This window comes from Pelodiscus sinensis, chromosome 9 (assembly GCF_049634645.1).
Source record: "Pelodiscus sinensis isolate JC-2024 chromosome 9, ASM4963464v1, whole genome shotgun sequence".
In the NCBI taxonomy this organism is placed as follows: domain Eukaryota; kingdom Metazoa; phylum Chordata; order Testudines; family Trionychidae; genus Pelodiscus; species Pelodiscus sinensis.
This window is the reverse complement of record NC_134719.1, coordinates 25,392,345-25,412,427: the sequence shown is the minus strand read 5'-3', so window position 1 is coordinate 25,412,427 and position 20,083 is coordinate 25,392,345. Positions and strand designations below refer to the sequence as shown.

At 43.7% G+C, this 20,083-nt stretch overlaps 1 protein-coding gene across 14 annotated transcripts in view; it reads right to left on the bottom strand.

Annotated features, from left to right (window-relative positions):
• The window catches only part of NEXN (nexilin F-actin binding protein), a 39,962-nt gene extending 20,659 nt beyond the window's left edge, over nucleotides 1–19,303 (bottom strand). The window contains exons 1-7 of one of the 14 annotated variants that reach the window (XM_025187988.2): nucleotides 18,907–19,303; nucleotides 7,596–7,680; nucleotides 5,637–5,828; nucleotides 5,348–5,432; nucleotides 5,115–5,263; nucleotides 2,454–2,495; nucleotides 80–250 (exon numbers count right to left, since the gene is read on the bottom strand). In XM_025187988.2, the coding sequence (XP_025043773.1) occupies nucleotides 80–250; nucleotides 2,454–2,495; nucleotides 5,115–5,263; nucleotides 5,348–5,432; nucleotides 5,637–5,828; nucleotides 7,596–7,622 (666 nt within the window). In that variant the 5' untranslated portion in view covers nucleotides 7,623–7,680; nucleotides 18,907–19,303. The other 13 variants (XM_075936319.1, XM_025187982.2, XM_006129578.4 and 10 more) reach the window with 13 other exon arrangements.
• Between the last annotated feature and the right edge of the window lie 780 nt (nucleotides 19,304–20,083).

Genomic DNA, 20,083 nt, shown 5'->3' with positions numbered 1-20,083 from the left:
TAAATAACAAAAATGAAAGTTAAATACAGTTTTAAGTATCAAATCTGTGTTTCCCAAGTATTTCTCATGATTTGTTTACCATAACAAATGAAAGACACTTGGCTTCCTTGAGGGATCTTTTTTGTTCCTCATCTCTTATTCTCTTTTCTTCTTCTCTATCACTTCCTGTGTCTTCAGAATTTTTCATCTTTCCAGATGTTTTATTAGGTTTGACAGGCACTACTGTTACCAGCAACGAATCATCACCTTCCTGTTGTTAATAATAAATTTGTTTCCATAAATATTGACTCCTTGGAGTACTCTCCATAGTAGCTGTCATTGTTACTTGTGCTTCTCAAAAATGCCAACATAAAGTTATATAGAGACCAAAAGTAGGGACCAGAGCAACGCTCATTTTCCTGTACATCTTAGAGCCAGTTTTCTGCTGACAACAGAAGAGCATCAAGAGAAGTCTATTTTAAGTTGAAATGAGAGGAATAGCAAGTGTTCATAGAATAGTGTCTTCATTGACAGTTAAACTTATCTACAACTGTTCATGGCTGATTGGGGAAAAAAGCAGCTGAAATTTTGTACGTGTACCTGAGTTTTAAGCTTGTTATGCTCCATTTGAAAACAAGCTAATACGGGATTTGTTCTCTCACTCTCACTCTCAATCTCACACACACACACACACACACACACACACACACTCTTTATCTAGGGATGTGAAGGACTAGTCAACTATAGGATAAGCAAATGCTTATTGTGTAGCTGACACGTTAGTCAACTAGTCGCTCCCCCTCCTCCCGCTGCCTCTATCAAAAAAGAGACCGCAAGAGCGGGGAAGGGAATGGGGGACCCCGGGCTCCACGCTGCGCTGCCACTTTGAAATGCCGCATGCAGCCCGGGGCCGGCTGGAGTGTCCCCAGGCTCCTCGGGGCATTTCAAAGCAGCAGTGCCACATGGAGCCCGGGATCAGTTGAGAACTCCTCAGATGATCCCAGGCTCTGTGTGGTGCCGCTGCTTTGAAACACTGCGGGGAGTCCGGCATCAGGCTCCTTGCGGCATTTCAAGTAGCAGCACCGCACAGAACCCAGGATCAGCAGGGGACTCCCCCACTGATCCCGGGCTCTGTGAAGTGCTGCTGCTTTAAAACACCGTGAGAAGTCTGACACCAGGCTCTTCACAGCATTTCAAAGTGGCAGCACTGCACAGAGCCCACAGTCAGCAAGGGAGTCTCCTCCTGACCCGGGCTCAATGTGGCGCTTTTGCTAGGGCTGTTGCTACACTTCAAGGGCGTGGGAACCCTACTGACTAATCGGATAGTCAATGCAAAATGCATTGACCATTCAATTAGTCAATATTTAACATCCCTAACTTTATCCAGAAACAAATACATAGTTTAAAAAATAGCATATGAAATAACTGGCAGTTCCTCCAGTCTTACGTGCCCAGAAGTCTGGGATCCACTGCCTTTACTTGCATATTTGGTCACCATGATATTTAGGACAGAGTCCTTAGTAATTTTTTTAAGGACATACTTTGTAATGCAGCACAACTTATCTGATTACAGCAACACTGACAACTCAAACACTTAACTTCTTTTGTTTATGAAATCTTCTGTTTATGAAATCTTCTGTTTATGAAATCTTCTGCTATCAGGTGGAATTGAAATGGTTCAGTTTGGACTTTCCAATGCAATACAAGTTCATGTGTTAAGCTATCACCATTAAAGAAAGACTGTCTAGTAATTTAGATCCAACATTTAGATTTTGTTTAAAAACAACTTCAGTAGCAGCAGTTGTGATCACTTTCCCATTTTTCACTAAAATGTCAGTGTTTCTGGTATCTAGCCTTCTTATAATAATGGAATCCCTCAGACAACAACATTTTACTGACAACAACATTTTACTATCATGTAAGCCCAATGTGTTAAACCGACTAAACAAATCAATAAATAATAAGCAATAAATGATAAAAAAGGTAAACTAGGCTATTGTTAAAAGATGTCAAACATTCTTTCTTTTAAAACATCAAAAAATCTTGAATGTCTTATAACATTAAAACAACTCTTGACATTATCCTTTTTAAATTTCAAGATTAAAAAGGCAAAGAGCTTTTAAGGTTAGATTTTTTTTTTTAATGCCACTAGTGCATTTAGAGGCCCCCTGTCTTATGTACCTCAGTATCCTTTACATGGCTTTGAAAATGTAAGCCTTCATTATTTTTTTTTATTCTGACTTTCATTGTTGGTAAGTCATTCACCTTTTAAATTTGTTTTAAAGTTAGAATAAGCTGGCCTCATAGACAACTACAACATATACTACCAAGTCAATGTCTCAAGTTTTTTTTTTAGCCTTGCTACAGAATTTCAGTGAAAAATAAAGTGTACCATTTATTTACCCAACCCCTTATTAAAATAAAATAAAAAAAATAGGTGAATGTTTTTGTTAAAAAAAAAAAAATCCAATTACCTCTGATGCTGATTCAGTTCCTGTACTGTTTATGTCATCAATCTATTAAATGAGAATTTCACATAATTGTTACTTTTGTTCTTTGCCTTTGGTTTTCAAACATAAAAAGGAAAGTTAACTTGTGAATCAGTGATTTTTATATATATATATATATTGCATTAAGTTTATGTATCTTGAAGGTAGGGGCAATAGTAGAGGAATACCATGCTGAATACTTTTTGATAACCATGAGTTTAATCTGACATTAAATGTTAATGCCTACATTGTATGTCATGTTTTTACCTATAGCAGTATTAATGTTGGAACTGTTCTTGAGGCTTACTAGATAGGAGGCTTATTTTACTAGCTATGTAATCCTGGAAACAGGATTGAAACCTGGATATAGTATAACAATCTTACTTAGCTTCTTAGTGAAAAACTTGTGAATGCAAAGTAGATAAAGATTTGTTTTTGTACATTCCATAACTGTGCAAGAGAAGCCAAAGGAAATCTGTTACCTGATTTTGTATAAGTGACCTTGCCCTTCCCTTGAGACTCAGCCTTGGAGAGCTCTCTTTCCTATACTCTTGACATTAGTTTTATATATTTTTGCTGTTTTGAATGAATATAAATTCCTTCCTGAGTACAAATTTAAATACTATACTGCTGCCTTTCAAAGTAAATAAACTCTAGAACAAGAGATTATGGGCTAAGCTTTCAGCAGAATGCTCACAACTTAATGTTATTCCCAGTAGGATGTGAATAGCTAAATTTTGTTGGCTACATATCCCTAATGAGAATTATCTTTCCTTGGAAAAGATTAAATGCTAGAATTTTTGGTTAAGATAACTATTTTTTGTAGGCTCTTATTTGCACAGGTAATTGCTTCTGTAAGAGAACTACAGAAGATGAGGACATACTCCAATTCAGAGGCCTAAAAAAAATAGGCTTTGTAGGCACAGGTAAGAATTGAAGTTACTCAATCAGGGTACGTCTATACTATAGCGTTAATTCAAGTTAACTTAATTCGAAATAGTTAATTCGAATTAAGCTAATTCAAATTAACGCATCTACACACAAAACCTATTTCGAAATAGCACGTCCACACTGAGTGGACACTGAACCAAAGTTAGGGCTGGCCGGAACCAGTGGCAGCAGGGCATCAGGTTAGGACTTAGTGTTTGGGGCTGCTGCCTGAGGCTAACTGAGCTCTGTGCTTAAACGGAGTTCTCAGGGTTCCCCGCTTGCTTATCTACCTCGATGAGGGACAGCAAAGCAGTCCTGTCTTGGAGTGCCCTGAGTGCCCGCACTCGGGACACCACAGCACTCGGCCACATGAAGCCCAGAAACTGGGTTTATTGAACAAAACTGAGGGGGGGGGGGGAAATGAACCTCTGGGGAGACTGAGAAAAGGAGGTGGGAGAGGGGAGGAGGAAACTTGGGAGGAGGGAGCTGGAAGGGGGAAGCAGGGGGAGGGGAAGCTCAGGGCCCAGGATTGGGGGTCTCACTGGACCAACTTGATTTTCATGCAAACCTGCTCCTGGGTTCACATGTGGCTTTGGTGGCCAGGCTGGCAGCTATCCTGCCATAGACGGCCGAATTCCTCCATCTAGTGCGGAGATCATGGACGTTGGGGGCATCTCCCCCAAACCTGAATAAGGTCCATGATCTCCACCCTGGACTAGGAAGGAGACCGCCTTCTCCAGTCCCTCTCAGGCTCCTGTGAGCTGGCAGACTGCTCCTGGGGAGCAGTGGAGGGCTAGCTGCCAGTGGTCAGGGGCCCCGGTGGCCAATGCTAGCTGTGGGAGGACAGGCTTGGAGCTGGCTCAGGCACCATGGCCAGGGTCTACCCCTTTAATGGTTCCGGGGTTGGGGGAGAGGAGAATAAGTTTTCCTGGCTGTGCCCAGAGTGGCCACCAGGGCTCCCTGGGAAGGGTTGGAGGCCCCCTATTTCTAATTAAGTGTCTACACAGCACTTAATTCGAAATAGCTATTTCGAATTTGGTGTTACTCCTCGTAGAATGAGCTTTACCAAATTCGAATTAAGCGCTCCGCTATTTCAAATTAATTTTGAAATAGTAGTTTGCATGTATAGACGCTATTAAAGTGAATTCGAAATAACGGCCGTTATTTCAAATTAACTTTGCAGTGTAGACATACCTTTATATAACAGAAATGAAATATATATAATACACACACACACATTGACAAAAGAAGAAAATAGCTATTGAAGTATAAATTTTAAGTTGTCTTCAGGGTACAATTTATCTACAACTTTGCTGCTTATAAACGTCTATTTTCAGTAATAAACTTGAGCATAAATCAGAAGTGTTTATAACGTGTGTCTATAAATAACAAGTATTTTACAATTCATTTGCTCAACATAGCCATGAATCACTTCGAAGCATATGGTGCCAAACTCTGTGTTTGCTTCATTCTCTACCTTCTTTCCTGTTCATTTTTTTTATCAATGCGTGGCTTTGGCCATAACTCCAGGTTGATATTTAGAAAGAGTAATAACTCTCCACGCCTCCCAAAAACTCCTCCAACACACTAATTTCCCTGTTAGACTATAGTCGATTCATTTACTCTTAAGAAACTAAGACCAAATCCTCTTGCTGAACTCTTTGTCAACATTTTGTATTTGATACGTACTTAGTATTCAGAACAAGATAAATGTACCTGCTGGGCTTTTTTTGCCAGTTCTCTCTGAATTTTCCTTTTCTCAATCATATCTTGTTCAATTCTGCGCTTTCTCTCCTCTTCCATTCTTTTTCTTTCTTCTTCTTGTCTCTGCTTCTCCATTTCTGCAAATTTGCCTTTAACAGTTCCTATGAATGTGGTATACAAAACTCAATAATTTGATCCAATCTTCAACTCTCGCTTTCCAGGGACTTTTAAACTTAATTTCTCACCTGTTAGCTTTGGAACATAAGCTTTTTCTATTTTAGAAGATTTTGTTTCTTCTTCTTCTTCATCAGAAGCAAGCAGTTCTTTCATCTAGTTGATTAAAAAGAAAAAATAAAATTTAACTGTGTAAGCACTAGAAGATAATTTAAATGTTGTCATAGAAAGTGTTAAGCAATTTCAACATCTAGTAGATGAACTATTTTTATTTGAATTACAATAAAAAGTTCCAAAACATTAAAATTCTTATGAAAAGTGAATATATTTTAAAGGATAAATATTTGCAAAGAAAATAACCTCCTGTTTTCTCCTGTTCCATTCTCTCTCTCTAACATACTGTTCTTTTCTTCTTTGCTTTTCATCTCTAGATCTCCTTTGGTTTCTTTCTTCCCTTGCTTTCTGCATAGCTTCAAATTTATCCTTTACATCACCCTTGTGAAGTTTGGGCACATAGGATTTTTGGACAGGTTTACATGAAGAAAGCAGAATCTTTGTGAAGATAAAGAAGTAAAGATAAGGAAAATAAAGTTGAAGCAGATGAAGAGAAATTGTATGATAGACTGGACTAGACAGAATGCGAGATTTATTAAAATACAATGCATATATGATCATGATTGTTTTGTGCCACTAGCTACTGTCTGCCAAGCATCTTATCTATACTTTACCACCTTAAGTAATGAAGCAGTACTAAACATGGAGTAAACTGAGTATTGTTGGACTTTAGCTATATGAAGCCCACTGATTTTAATGGAGGCCTATGTAGTTAAATGCCTGAATTTTGAGAATCTGTCCTTATAATGTATGAAATGTAAAAGATATGTACACAGCTCTACATTGTTGCTTTAGAATATATACATTCACACTGAAAACAGAAGTATATACTTGATTCTTCCTTTAGAAGCAAGACTGGGATTTAGATTTCAGGTATATTCAAGAACAAGTCTTATGAGTTTGGGTTCTCATGTAACACAGATGTTTTATACAGTTATGTTTTTTTTACACTGTTGAATCTTTTCACATGGTGAAAAAATAAAATTCTTCCATTTAAAAGCTTAGGTACATAGTTAGTAATTAATCCCTTAAATATTGGGTTTGAATCAGCAGCCCAATCGCTGCACATGACAGCTAAGTAGTCAAGCTCCCTGTTCTAACAGAGAACTATTGTATATGTGGCTAAAGAATTTTTAATGGATGCTTTCTGTGCTAACACTTTCCTTAGCTGTATTCTTCTGCTGGCTCCAGTTAATGTTATACCCACATTTTACAAATATTTGAGTTTTATCTCCTTTTACACTTTACTGCCAACAATGTATGGTTGAATCAGCTGAAAATCTGACTGAAAACGTTTTACATTATATATGCTTCCCATTTCAGTACTACATAAAGTCAGCAATAGAAGTTAAAACAAGTGTAACTTAATATCCTAGCTAGGAAACTTCAATCTTCTGAATAACTTAATACTAAAACTTTCTAAAGATATTAAAAATTTTAATCTTTATCTTGCATCATGAATGGTCTAGAGGAAGTGAATAAGGTAGTGTTATATACCCTTTCATGTAACACGTGAACCAATCAATCAGCAGCAGGTTGTCTACACTTAAAACATGCATAAGGAAATACTTAATACAGTGCAGCATCAACCTATAGAATTCATTGCTATTGGGTTATGTGAAGGTCAGAACTATAACCAAGTTCCAAAAAAGAATTAGCTATAGATAATAAGTGGTTATTAGCTAAGATGGTCAAAGATGCAGCCATATAGTCTTTGCATCCCTAAATCCAACTGTTAGAACCTGGGATTAGATGACAAAGGATGGATAAATTCCCCCATTCTATTTGCTCCCTCTAAAGCATCTGGCACCAGTCACTGTTGGAAGACAGGACACTGACATAGATGAAGCATTGGTCCGATTCAGTATGGCTGTTCTTATGTTCTCTTCAATAATGTTATGTTTCCTAGTTTGTGATTCTCACTTCAGACAGCCACTTCCAATTTTCAGAAAATCTAATATTTAATGCATTCTAGTTTTCCTATAAAATATTCCAGCAACTACAATAAGCTTCCTTAATCAAACTTCTTTTCAAGGACTTTACTGTTGCCTTAAGATACAGGGTACATTTCCATTCTTTTTCTAGAACTTATAATGCTATTATCTGTTTTCTGCTTACCAGCCAGAAATAAAGCATGATACTTTCTTTTGTCAGTATCACTAGTAAGTTACTACAGTAGTTTGAGTATTTAAACTTGATACATACCTCAGTCTTCTGTACAATGTCATTCATGGTTGGTTGGTTCTGTGATCTGGCACCTGACCCCTCTGATATGTGTTTCTGTTTTTACCTGTAAGAAATTGCTGCAGATTTATTACTAGTTTAGGAAGACTCACTCTTTAGTTGAAATTCCTACAATCTTAGTAGACTTTATAAAAAAAAAAAGGCTGAAATTTAAGCTTGGTGTACCACAATTTAATTTGGCCTGCCTGAATATTTGAGCGTGCCATGGTATTGAAATGCAGTGGCTACAATTCAGTATTTGAACTTACTTTATGTAGGTGAATCCATAACAAATGATCACAATATTGAGCTTATGTCATAGCCTATTTGTATTAATAATTGTACAGATACCCATCACTAAATGGCTACATCTAGACTGGCACGATTTTCCGCAAATGCTTTTAACGAAAAATTTTTCCGTTAAAATCATTTGTGGAAAAGAGCGTCTAGATTGGCACAGACACTTTTCCGCAAAAAGTGCTTTTGCAGACGCGGTTTTGCGCAAGAAAGCCTCGATCGCCATTTTCGCAATCGGGGCTTTTTTGCTCAAAACAATACCGCGTTGTCTACACTGGCCCTCCTGCGCAAAAGCATTTGCACAAGAGGGCTTTTGCCTGAACGGGAGCAGCATAGCATTTCCGCAAGAACACTGACAATCTTACATGAGATTGTCAGTGTTCTTGCGGAAATTCAAGCGGCCAGTGTAGACAGCTGGCAAGCTTTTCCGCAAAAGCACGTGCTTTTGCGGAAAAACTTGCCAGTCTAGACGCAGCCAGTGGGTTCAATTGTTAGGGCACTAACCTGGGACTCAAGACACCCAAGTTTAATTCCCTGTTCTGGCATAGTTTTCCAGGCTCTTTGATCCTTCAGCCTCAATCTTTCGAAGGTATCTATGTGCTAAGCTACCACTGATTTCAATGGAAGATTGGATGCTTAAGTAACTTTGAAGATCAGGGCCTCATTCTGTTTGTATCTCCATTCCCCATCTGTAAAAGGGGAACATTATTTTCCTATCTTCTGGGGCTGTTGTGAAAATGACAGGTAGGAGCTCAGATACTACAGTAAGCACCCTTGTGGTCAGTATCTGAAGAGATGGCATGACTGAAAGAGTGCCAAATCACCCTCACCTCTGTACTATTAGTTTCAGGGATGTGAACCAGAATCCATAAGTTACCTTTATTCTACAGAGTGCTCTGAACATCTGTATGGTAATGAAGAATAGTATTTCTTAATTTGGGCTGGATAAGTCAATGCCCTAAGTTTTTTTTTAAAATATTTATTTCCCACTATCAGACTAACATTATATAGCATACAGGCAGTCCCCAGGTTACGTACAAGAGAGGGACTGTAGGTTTGTTCTTAAGTTGAATCTGTATGTAAGTTGGAACTGGCGTCCAGATTCAGCCACTGCTGAAACTGACCAGCGGCTGACTACAGGAAGCCCGAGGCAGAGTTGCTCTGCCCTGGGCTTCCTGGAATTAGCCTCTGATCAGTTTCAACAGGCTGAATCTGGACGCCAGTTCTGACTTACATACAGATTCAACTTAAGAACCCCAGGTGTCCAAGTCAGCTGCTGCTGAAACTGATCAGCGGCTAATTCCAGGAAACCCGGGGCAGAGCAACTCTGCCTCAGGCTTCCTGTAGTCAGCGCTGGTCAGTTTCAGCAGCGGCTGACTTGGGGACGCCTGTGGCAGAGCAGCTGGGGTGCTGCCGGGTTGGTCCAGTAGCGCCCAGAGCGGCGCTGCGGGACCAACCGGCAGCGCCCCAGCTGCTCTACCACAGGAGTCCAGAGAAAAGCCTGGACTGCTTGGGGGGGCGGGGGCGTACTAGCTGCGCCGCCCCCCCCACCCCAGCAGACCAGGGAGAGGCGGGCGGGGGACCGAGACGCACCACGGTCCCACCGCCCAGGTCCTCCGCGGCTTTGCTCCGCGTCTCCCTGGCCTGCTGGAGACCAGCAGACCAGGAAGACGGGGAGCAAAGCGGAGCAAAGCCGCGGAGCACGCCAGCAGCGGGACAGCCGCGGCGCGTCTGGGCTGTCCGCTGCCCGCTTGCTCCGCGGCTTTGCTCCGCTTTGCTCCCCGGTCTGCTGGAGACCGCAGACCAGGGAGACGGGGAGCAAAGCGGAGCAAAGCCTCTGAGGACGCCAGCAGCGGGACAGCCGCGCGCGTCTGGGCTGTCCGCTGCCCACGTGCTCCGCGGCTTTGCTCCACGTCTCCCCAGACCAGGGAGATGGGGAGCAAAGCCTCTGAGGACGCCGGCAGCGGGACAGCCGCAGCGCGTCTGGGCTATCCGCTGCCCGCGTGCTCCCCGTCTCCCTGGTCTGGGGAGACGTGGAGCAAAGCCGCGGAGCACGTGAGCAGCGGACAGCCCAGACGCGCGCAGCTGTCCCGCTGCCGGTGTCCTCAGAGGCTTTGCTTCCCATCTCCCTGGTCTGCTGGTCTCCAGCAGACCGGGGAGCAAAGCGGAGCAAAGCCGCGGAGCACGCGGGCAGCGGACAGCCCAGACGCGCCGCGGCTGTCCCGCTGCTGGCGTCCTCAGAGGCTTTGCTTCCCGTCTCCCTGGTCTGCTGGTCTCCAGCAGACCAGGGAGACGGGCAGCACACCCCATTCCTAACTGCGGATCCGACATAAGTCGGATCCGCGTAACTCTGGGACGGCCTGTATTTACATAAAGGGCAAATTACTGTAATCTGTAATTGCTAACTATAGTAACTGTACTTGTCAACATAAGAAAAAGCAAAACAAAAACCACATTTGTTCTATTGTGGCTTTACAGTAGGTTTTTTTCCCCCTTTGCCAACAGACATAGGTAAAGCTTTGGTGCTGAAATGCAAACTGACTTCTGTGTACGCTATCTTAGTATGAAAAGCCACAGGAGTTAATGTAAGCAGAGATAAAAACCTCAGAGGCAACCAATATAATGCTAATGATAGTGCGACTGCAATGACAGTAAAAGGCATTACCAAAAATGGTGGCGTTTCCTAATCTAGAGGTCAACCCAAGTGGTTTATAAATGAGCCAACTGTCAACGCATATGGTAGAATAAAGGTTAAAAACCAATAAGCCTTGCTCAGTTTTATTCAAGCCCACGTTAAGCATCTCAACAGGTGTTTTGCCATTAATGGCTCCAATTTATAATTGTAGCCTCACATTCTGTAAAAGGTGTGTGTGTGCACATGCCAACTGTCCTTTGTTCATGCCTGGCTATTTCTGAGCACTACTTTCCCTACACATTTATTTTCTGTAGCAGTGGCCTCATCTCCAGCGTTTTCAAATAATACAACCTTTCCAGCAAAAGCCTAAAGCTGTCTCTAGGAAGGTGTTAACACAGATTCAAAACTTGGATTTGGGACCAAATAGGTTGTTGAGGCTTTAACCAGAATTGGAGAATTCACAAGAAAAAAAATCCTGAAGCAACACTGGGCAGCACCTGGGAAATAAAGCTTATTTGATTAAAGCCACATAATATTAATCACTGCATAGTACACTTTAATCTTTTTATTATGCATCAGCTGTTTTCTTAGACCATGTAAAATGTATCTTCACTTGCTTTTCGATATAATCTACATATATTTTAGAGTGTATATGTGCGTGTGTATCTATGTATCCATCTGTTTAAGAATTCCTCTGAAAAGTTAAGAAAAGGGGCCACCAAATTCGGTATGCAGCTTCCTCTTAAAGCAAGGACAGTGTTTGCTTAAATTAGTAACCACTAAATGAGTTGTGTTATGATTTCAGGATAACTTTTAAATGTTCCATAAGGCCCTACTAATGCTGCTGTCTTAAAAAGACCAATATAAAATTCTGATGTGTTAGTGCAAGGGTAGGGAACCTCTTTTGGGTCAGTGGCTGCTAACCCACAGAAAAATCAGTCTGGGGCCACACACAAAAAACCCTCACTAACGTGGTACCCAACTAAGAAACAGAAAGACACTCCTCACATTCCCCTTGCACATTAGAAGCTGTGGGGGGGGGGGGGGGCAGCCCAGTAGATTTTATGTGCTCCAGCCGTATGGTGGTGTAGCAAGGGGCCTGGCGCACCAGCACAGGCTCCCTTGTGCAGGGGGGACATGAGCTTCGGGGGCCAGATCCAGGCAAGCCAGCGCCCACATCTGGCCCCTGGGCCTGAGGTTCCCTACCCGGTGTTAGCAGATGGTCTTGTAGAACACTGTGTTTCTTCCTGTTGCAACTAATGTGCAAGAACTATTAGGCACCTCATTCTGCTATAGTTTACCAAAACCAAAGCTTTCTGCCAACTTCAGTTCACTGTGAGTGTTGAGTACATAACCTCTGACAACATCAGGGCTTATATAACATACTAGAAATGTCAAATTTTTATTAATCAGCTAATCAAGTAGTTGGTGGAATTTCCATCAACTACTTGATTAGTCAATAAGGAGGAGGGGGACTGCTCGCTATCCCTGCTGTGCCTCTGCCTTTGAAATGTAGAGCTGCGAGCAGCTCTTATAATAATTCAGAGGCACAGTGGGGATAATGAGCACCCTCTCCCCCCCTTATCGACTAATTGAGTAGTCCATGTCCATCTCCCTCCCTCCCCCCAGGACCAACTCCTGCTCTCCCCCCTCCCCCCATCTCTGATATAGACTACTCTTTTACATCCCTGTATCAAAACCAAATTTAACCAATCTGAAATCAAGTATTTTTATACCCTTTCCAGATAAAAGTTGATATATTGATACCAAATACCATACACATGGACTGATAAAAGGCAGACACATGAGTTTGTTAGTTATTTGAACTGTTGAACAACACAAAAAGTTCTCTACTCAGCTCTAGTTTCCATAACTGTCTGTAAATTGGTGATAACATTCTAATTCTGTTGTATCTAGAAATGTTCTAGATGCTTCTTGCAAGCATTTTTGTGGTATCTGGATTCCTGCAAACTTTACTAGGTGTCTGTTTACTCTCTGAGCATTTTTTAGGGCTGTGGTGTCCAACACGCTAGCCACATGTGATTATTTGACCAGTTGGGTGTAGCTAGTTGGCTTGAACACTACAAACTCAAAGGCTGTCTAGACTGGCCAGTTTTTCCGGAAAATCAGCCGCTTTTCCGGAAAAACTTGCCAGCTGTCTACACTGGCCACTTGAATTTCGGCAAAAGCACTGACTTCCTACTGTAAGAAATCAGTGCTTTTTGCGGAAATACTATGCTGCTCCCGTTCGGGCAAAAGTCACTTTTGCGCAAAGGGGCCTGTGTAGACAGCTGAGATTTATTTTCTGCAAAAAAGCCCCGATCGCGAAAATGGCGATCGGGACTTTTTTGCGCAAAAGCGCGTCTAGATTAGCCAAGGATGCTTTTCCGCAAAAAGTGCTTTTGCGGAAAAGCGTCCGTGCCAATCTAGACACTCTGTTCCGAAAATGCTTTTAACGGAAAACTTTTCCGTTAAAAGTATTTCCGGAAAATCATGCTAGTCTAGACGTAGCCAAATAATAATAACATGGCTAGTTTGCTATAGCAGTAGCTACTATAGTCACTACTGCTTCAGAACTGGTTAGACACCGTGGTTTTAGGGTATATCATATGCTGTTTTCCTAGTGTCCTCAAGTGGCAACCAAATGTGACATGAGCATAACCCGTTCTATTTGGCAAAAGCCATTTTTCCAGATGGATTTTGATAGTTGCGATCTGTCAGGAAAAGAACCACCACACCCTCCCCCCTCCCCTCCATCCCTTGTTTCTGATTTGCAGCCTCAGAACTACTACATTCATGTGTAATGTTTAAAATAAGTACAGCTCAATAAGTTTTGTAACATGCATTTAACAGAAACTTAAAACAATCATTAAGGCTGCATCTAGACTGGCAAGATTTTGCGCAAAAGCAGCTGCTTTTGCCCAAAATCTTGCCGCCTGTCTACACTGGCCATGAGTATTTGCGCAAGAACACTGACTTTGTACTGTACAAAATCAGTGGTTCTTGCGCAAATAATCCGACGCTCCCGCTCAGGGATAAGCCGTCTTGTGCAAGTATTCTTGCGCAAGAGGGCCAGTGTGGACAGTCAAGTTAATTTCTTGTGCAAGAAAGCCCGATGGCTAAAATGGCCATCGGCGCTTTCTTGTGCAAGAGAGCGTCTACACTGGCACGGATGCTTTTGCACAAAAGCAAATCTTTTGCGCAACGGCACATGCCAGTATAGACGCTTTCTTGCGTAAATACTTTTAACGGAAACACTTTTCCGTTAAAAGTATTTATGCAAAATCATGCCAGTCTAGATGCACCCTAAGAAGATTAACAAACTGAAACAACTATTACACTTTTGTTCTTATCCAAAATGTTGCAGAGCTAGCACATGGATATTTCAGTATGTACTCTGAAAATGTCACCAGATCCAGGCTCTGGAGGGATTGGATTCCAAAGGTGACCCTACACAGCACATTACTTCTGTGTCAGCTTACTACACTGTAATACATGGGGCTGTTTATATATGCTTCATGTGACTTACCCTTAAGACCATCTGGAACAATGTTTCTTAAACTTTTTAAGACCAAGGAATACCAAACAATTTTTTTTATGAGGAACACCAAGGATATTTTGAAAAAAAGGGTGGGGGGGGGGGAAGTAACTGAGCCAAAAAAAGTTGCCTGTCCCTTTAAGAGACACTGATCTGGAAAATGCATCTAGTACAGAATTTGATTGCTTACTATGTAGATTTGAACATAGATGGCAACCTACATTTATGTACAACCATCAGCACCACATAATATTTTTGAATTTTTAAAAAATACTTTCAGAGTTGAGCTTTGCACAAGTTCCAGACTATTTTGTGGGTGTCTCGGGCAGCCACAATTAGTTGAACCCTTCAACTTCACATTGACAAAGATACGGCTGACTACAGTGTGATTCACATTCAGAAAGTCTGCAATCCTTGTACTAAGAAAACACACAGGAAAAACATTTTTGGTGAATTCTACTACTTGAGATCCATATGTAGATCCAACAAGACTACATATTGTGAGCTTGAAAAATGGCAGGCATATTTCTGTGAATGAGCACACTGATATGAGTACCATTTAGGGTTGTCTTGCTACCTTTCTGATTCCTGGTAATCAGACTCTGACTACATGCACTCCTCACCTCCTTGTTGCCTCTGTAATGGGGAGGGGGAAGAAGTAGCAACACAGGGGAGGGACAGGTGGGAGCCAGCATGTGCAGGGAGCTGGCTTTTAAACCAGTTTTCTGTGCATGCTGGTTCGGTCTAGCTAACTGCCTCCCCCTCTTACTGCATCCCACAGCACCTCTCCATGAGCCCTGGCTCCCCCCTGCATGTAAACATGTAACAGTTAAAATTTTAAGTGGTTATACATTTACACAAATACACAATAGTTAACATCCCTAAAACTAACCCTACTTTTTCCCATCTCAGGGTGCATCTACACAGCAGCGTTATTTCAGAATAATACTCGTTATTCCGAAATAACAGTGCTTGCATCTACAGTGGAATTCTGTTATTTCAAAATAATGGACAGCTTCTGTAAACCTCATTCCATGGGAAATAATGTATAATCAGAAATAATAGGTATTTCAGAATAACAGTAGCGTGGATGCTCCACTGCTGCTATTTCAAAATAGCTCCTCCCCAGAGCCATTCAAAATAATTACTCCCCAGTGTCTGCTGGGGCTCTAAATCAATGTAGCGTGTCCACATTAGGGAAGCCTGCCTGAGACTAATTTTGAGGCTTCCCTGTAGTGTAGACGTGTTATTTCAAAGTGAGCTATTTTGGAGTATTTCTTTTGGAATAGTTTATTTCAAAATAAGCGCACAGTGTAGATGTACCCTAGGTTCTTATTTACTTCAGACCCTGGAACGGCTAGGAAATGGTACTTTCTCAATCAGCAAGAGATCCTCAGAGATGAGTTTAGGCACAATAGGCTACAGTGGCTTCTGCCACTGAGGAAAATATCTTAACCTTTATGGGCCCAATACATATTTCCTTCTATTTGTACATTTCCAGGACATAAATCAGCAGCAGCTACTCATTGTTAAATCTTCAAAATATGTTGTCTATGTTTTATCAACAGTATTCCTTACAGATATGTATTTATTCAATTAACTAAAGATAATTGCTTTACCATAAAAAGCAATATCAGAACACACAACTGTAAAATATATTCTTAAACATAAAATTGTTACAACTAAAATATGACATTTTGACAAAGAGGCTACGTCTACACTGGCCCCTTTTCCGGAAGGGGCATGTAAATTTCACCAGTCGTCGTAGGGAAATCCGCGGGGGATTTAAATATCCCCCGCGGCATTTAAATAAAAATGTCCGCCGCTTTTTTCCGGCTTTTAAAAAAGCCGGAAAAGAGTGTCTACACTGGCCCCGATCCTCCGGAAAAAGTGCCCTTTTCCGGAGGGTCTTATTCAAAGTAGGAATAAGACTTACTTCAAAGTAGGAATAAGACCCTCCGGAAAAGGGCACTTTTTCCGGAGGATCGGGGCCAGTGTAGATGCTCTTTTCCGGCTTTTTTAAAAGCTGGAAAAAAGCGGCGGACATTTTTATTTAAATGCCGCGGGGGATATTTAAATCCCCCGCGGATTTCCCTACGACGACTGGTGAAATTTACATGCCCCTTCCGGAAAAGGGGCCAGTGTAGACGAGCCCAGATTGTTTAGAAAGTATTGTAAGCTGTATTCCTAAAACACGTTCCATTTTCAAATTTAATAAAGTCAAGCAGACAAAAGTATTATTACATTTATTTTATCTGAAAATATATATAATCAAAGCTTGCACTATTTGGAAGCAACTTAGAAATATTTTGGATGAGAAGTTGGGGGGGAGAATTTATTTAATCCTTATTAAACTCAAACTACTGAGACAGACTTGGGAAATGGCTTGCATACTCACATCTCTACTGGAGAGAAACTTTTTAAACAATTCTATCAAAATATCTATTTTAGCAAATAGGTTAGCTGGTCAAAAGATAAACATCATAATCTGAAAATGTTGAAATATTTAATTAATACTAATACAGCTTATTACAGTGTTTGATACCTACAATCATTTTATATTAAAATTTGCTAAAAATTCCAAACCACTTGGCCTTGGCCTAGATCACAGTTTTATTGCAAACATATTGCATTAAACAAAAAATTCTTAATAACAGAGACTTGTCAGTTTTTGCTACAGGCCAATAAATTATACTATCTGCTGTCCTGAACTGTGCGTCAGGTTAAAGAATAAAAACAATTTTGGTCTGTCTCACTCATCAGTGTTTCCAAGTAGGCCCTCCTAATTATTCATTTGTATGTCATAAGTTATTTTGCTATTACAGGCAGTCCCCGGGTTACATACAAGATAGGGACTGTAGGTTTGTTCTTAAGTTGAATCTGTATGTAAGTCAGAACTGGCATCCAGATTCAGCCGCTGCTGAAACTGATCAGTTTCAACAGGGCTGAATCTGGACACCAGTTCTGACTTACATACAGATTCAACTTAAGAACCCCAGGAGTCCCCAAGTCAGCTGATTCCAGGAAGCCCGGGGCAGAGCAACTTTGCCTCGGGCATCCTGTAGTCAGCCGCTGGTCAGTTTCAGCAGCGGCTAACTTGGGGACGCCTGGGGCAGAGCAGCTGGGGTGCTGCCAGGTTGGTCCAGTAGCACCAAGGAGCGGTGGTGCGGGACCAACCGGCAGCGCCCCACCTGCTCTACCACAGGCCCCGGGCTTTGCTCCACGTCTCCCTGGTCTGCTGGGGGGGGCACTAGCTGCATCCCCCCCCCCCCCCCAGCAGACCAGGGAGACGCGGAGCAAAGCTGCGGAGGACCCGGGCCGGACCGTGGCGCTTCCAGATCTGCACCGCGGGTCCGGCCCGGGTCCTCCGCGGCTTTGCTCAGCGTCTCCCTGGTCTACAGACCAGCTGGAAGCGCCGCGGGTCCGGCCCGGGTCCTCCGCTGCTTTGCTCAGAGTCTCCCTGGTCTGCTGGCTCCCCCAGCAGACAAGGGAGAAGGGGAGCAGCTTTTCTCGCCCCGGAGGAGGCGGGCGGCAGGACCAGGCGTCCCGCTGCTCCAGTCCTCCGGGGCGAGAAACTCGGGGACTGCCTGTAATCCCAAATCCTTTCTTCACTGAACTACTGTTTTCCGTATCCATTATTCCTTATTTTAAAAAAGTAAGTAAAACAGCTAAATAGTACTTGTTTCTCTGTATAGAGAGGGAGACTGGCTAAAACAGTGATTTACTGGAGCGCATCAATTTCTTGCTGCCTAAAATAATGTCATCCAAAGGTACCTTTTATTAAATTTAGTGAAAGTGAAGCAAGCAGCAGTGACTAAAATTATAAAAATAAGCACCAGTGCAGTGCTGTTTGCTGAGTTGATTTAGGGATATAGGCTGATGACAGCTCTTCCACCCCCTCACCCAGTGACTCTGTCACCACTAACCCTGCCACTATTTTTAGCCCAGCATTTTATTTCCAGTGGACATCTCCTTAGTCTCCCCTCAGTTCTACAGCTGCAAGTGGCTGCGGCGTTAAAAGGTTTCCTTTTCCCTATATCCTGACAGCTGAGAATCGGGGAAAACCCCAAAACAAAACCCTGCTTCACCTGAGCCATTCCCCCAGGAGCGGGTAAAATTCCTGACAGCGCAGGCTCCTTTCACACGGCTGTGCGCGAGGAAACATGGATTGCGGGACAAGTCTCGCTTCATTTCTCCCCCTCAGACCAGGCGCAGCTCATTCGTGCGGTAACCCAGTCCAGTCACACTGCCCGCTCAGGCCTGTACGGTTCCGGCTGGCGGCCCCCACGGCTGAGGCTGCTGTCGGACCCAGCGCTGCTGTGGTCTAGTCCTGCGCGCGCGCCGCTCGGTAGCTGGGAGGCTGCCCCGGCCAGAGGACACAAATGAGAGGAGCCCTGACTCACCCCAACCAGGCGTCTCGCTTCCTCCGGGCCCGGCCCTGCGGCAGGCAGTGCCCTAGTCCCCGCAGCCTGCAGCACTGGGGGCTCGTTTCAGGGTTTGCGTTCAGGGGGCGGCCTGCGACAGACTCAGGCTGGTGCCGTGCACTGTTTTTGCGGGCACGGCAAAGCCCGGGGGCGACAGGGAGTCCGCTGAGCGCGGGAGCAGCCCAGCCGGGGCTGGCGGCGGCCGAGGGCAGGGCCAGCGGACCGGGGACGAGGAGAGGAGACGAGGGAGCCGTAGGAGGGGACAGAGGAGCAGACACAGTTTGGGCGGGGAGCAGGAACGACCCTGCGCCATGCGCCCCCGGTGCGCGGAGCGCGAGCCGCGCCCACCCCTGCGCAGGTTTCCCCGCGGAGCTTTACGCGCCGAGGAGTGTCTCTTACCTGGGTGTCCTGCCCGCGGCTCCGGCTCGCGCTAATCCCGGCGGGGCGGTGGGAGGGCTGCCTGGCTGGCGAGCGGCGGCTGCTGCTGCCGAGCGCCCCTTGGCTGCCGCCGCTGCCTCCGGCTCTGCAAGTTTCCATAAAAGTCCTGGTGCGCAGCCCGCGCCCGCATTCCAGGCGCGCCGGCTCGGCTGCAGCTGTCCCGACACAGACCCACTGGGGCAGAGCCCAGCCCCGGCCGCGCTGCAGGGGGCCCGCCAAGGCGCCTGGGCTATTTTGGGCTGGAAGCGCCACCGGGTATAAATAACCTGGGGCTCTCGGGAGCAAAGCGTTCCCGGACCCGCCCAGGTGGCCTCCCAGCCGTGCTTACTCCAAAGGGGCAGACAAGGTGTCCCAGGCAGCCTGGCCGCGGATGGGACGGGCACAGGGGCAGAGCAGCGCATCAGAGCTGCCGTGAATGAATGTCACGTGCCAGGCTGGCCACAGAGGCGGCCGTGGCAGCTATAGAGCCCCCCCCCCCCCCCCCCCCCGCGCTTGGCTAGCAATCAGAAAATACTCACCCCCAGGAGCAAGCCTTCCCACGGGCTTCTTCCCTCACAAAGTTCTGCAAAGGCAGGAGCAACTATGCTCTGGGCCTCAGCCCCTAAAGCCCTAGGGCATTTTATAGCACCCAACTCTATGAAAGCAGCTAATAATAATGTGTGACGGTTAACTATGGTGGAGTGAGGAAGAGTCTAGCTAGTGCCAGATCTAGAAACTACATTAGCTACCATGAGCCTATAAATTACTGTGAAACAACCTTTTAGGGAGCATATGGTGCCTTTCTGCTTTCTTCTTAAAATTAAGAACTTTTCTATTGTAGATATACAAAAAGGACTGTAAAACTTGAATTTTAAATATAACTTCACCCCCTTTAAACACTACTGTATTTTTCTTCCTTTGATTATAATCTCTGTAAGGCAAGAGGGACTGTCTTCCTTGTTATTTGTTGTACTGTACTCAGCACAGTGGGGCCCCAACATTAACTTGGCTGCATTCAGCTTGGAATCATAAGTGATATTACAGCAGGCAGTCTGAACATCAGTCAGAGTAGAAATAAGGCATAACACAAAGTAATTAACTGTAGAACAATTTACCAATGGTTGTGGTGGATTCTCCATCAATTACAATTTTAAATGAA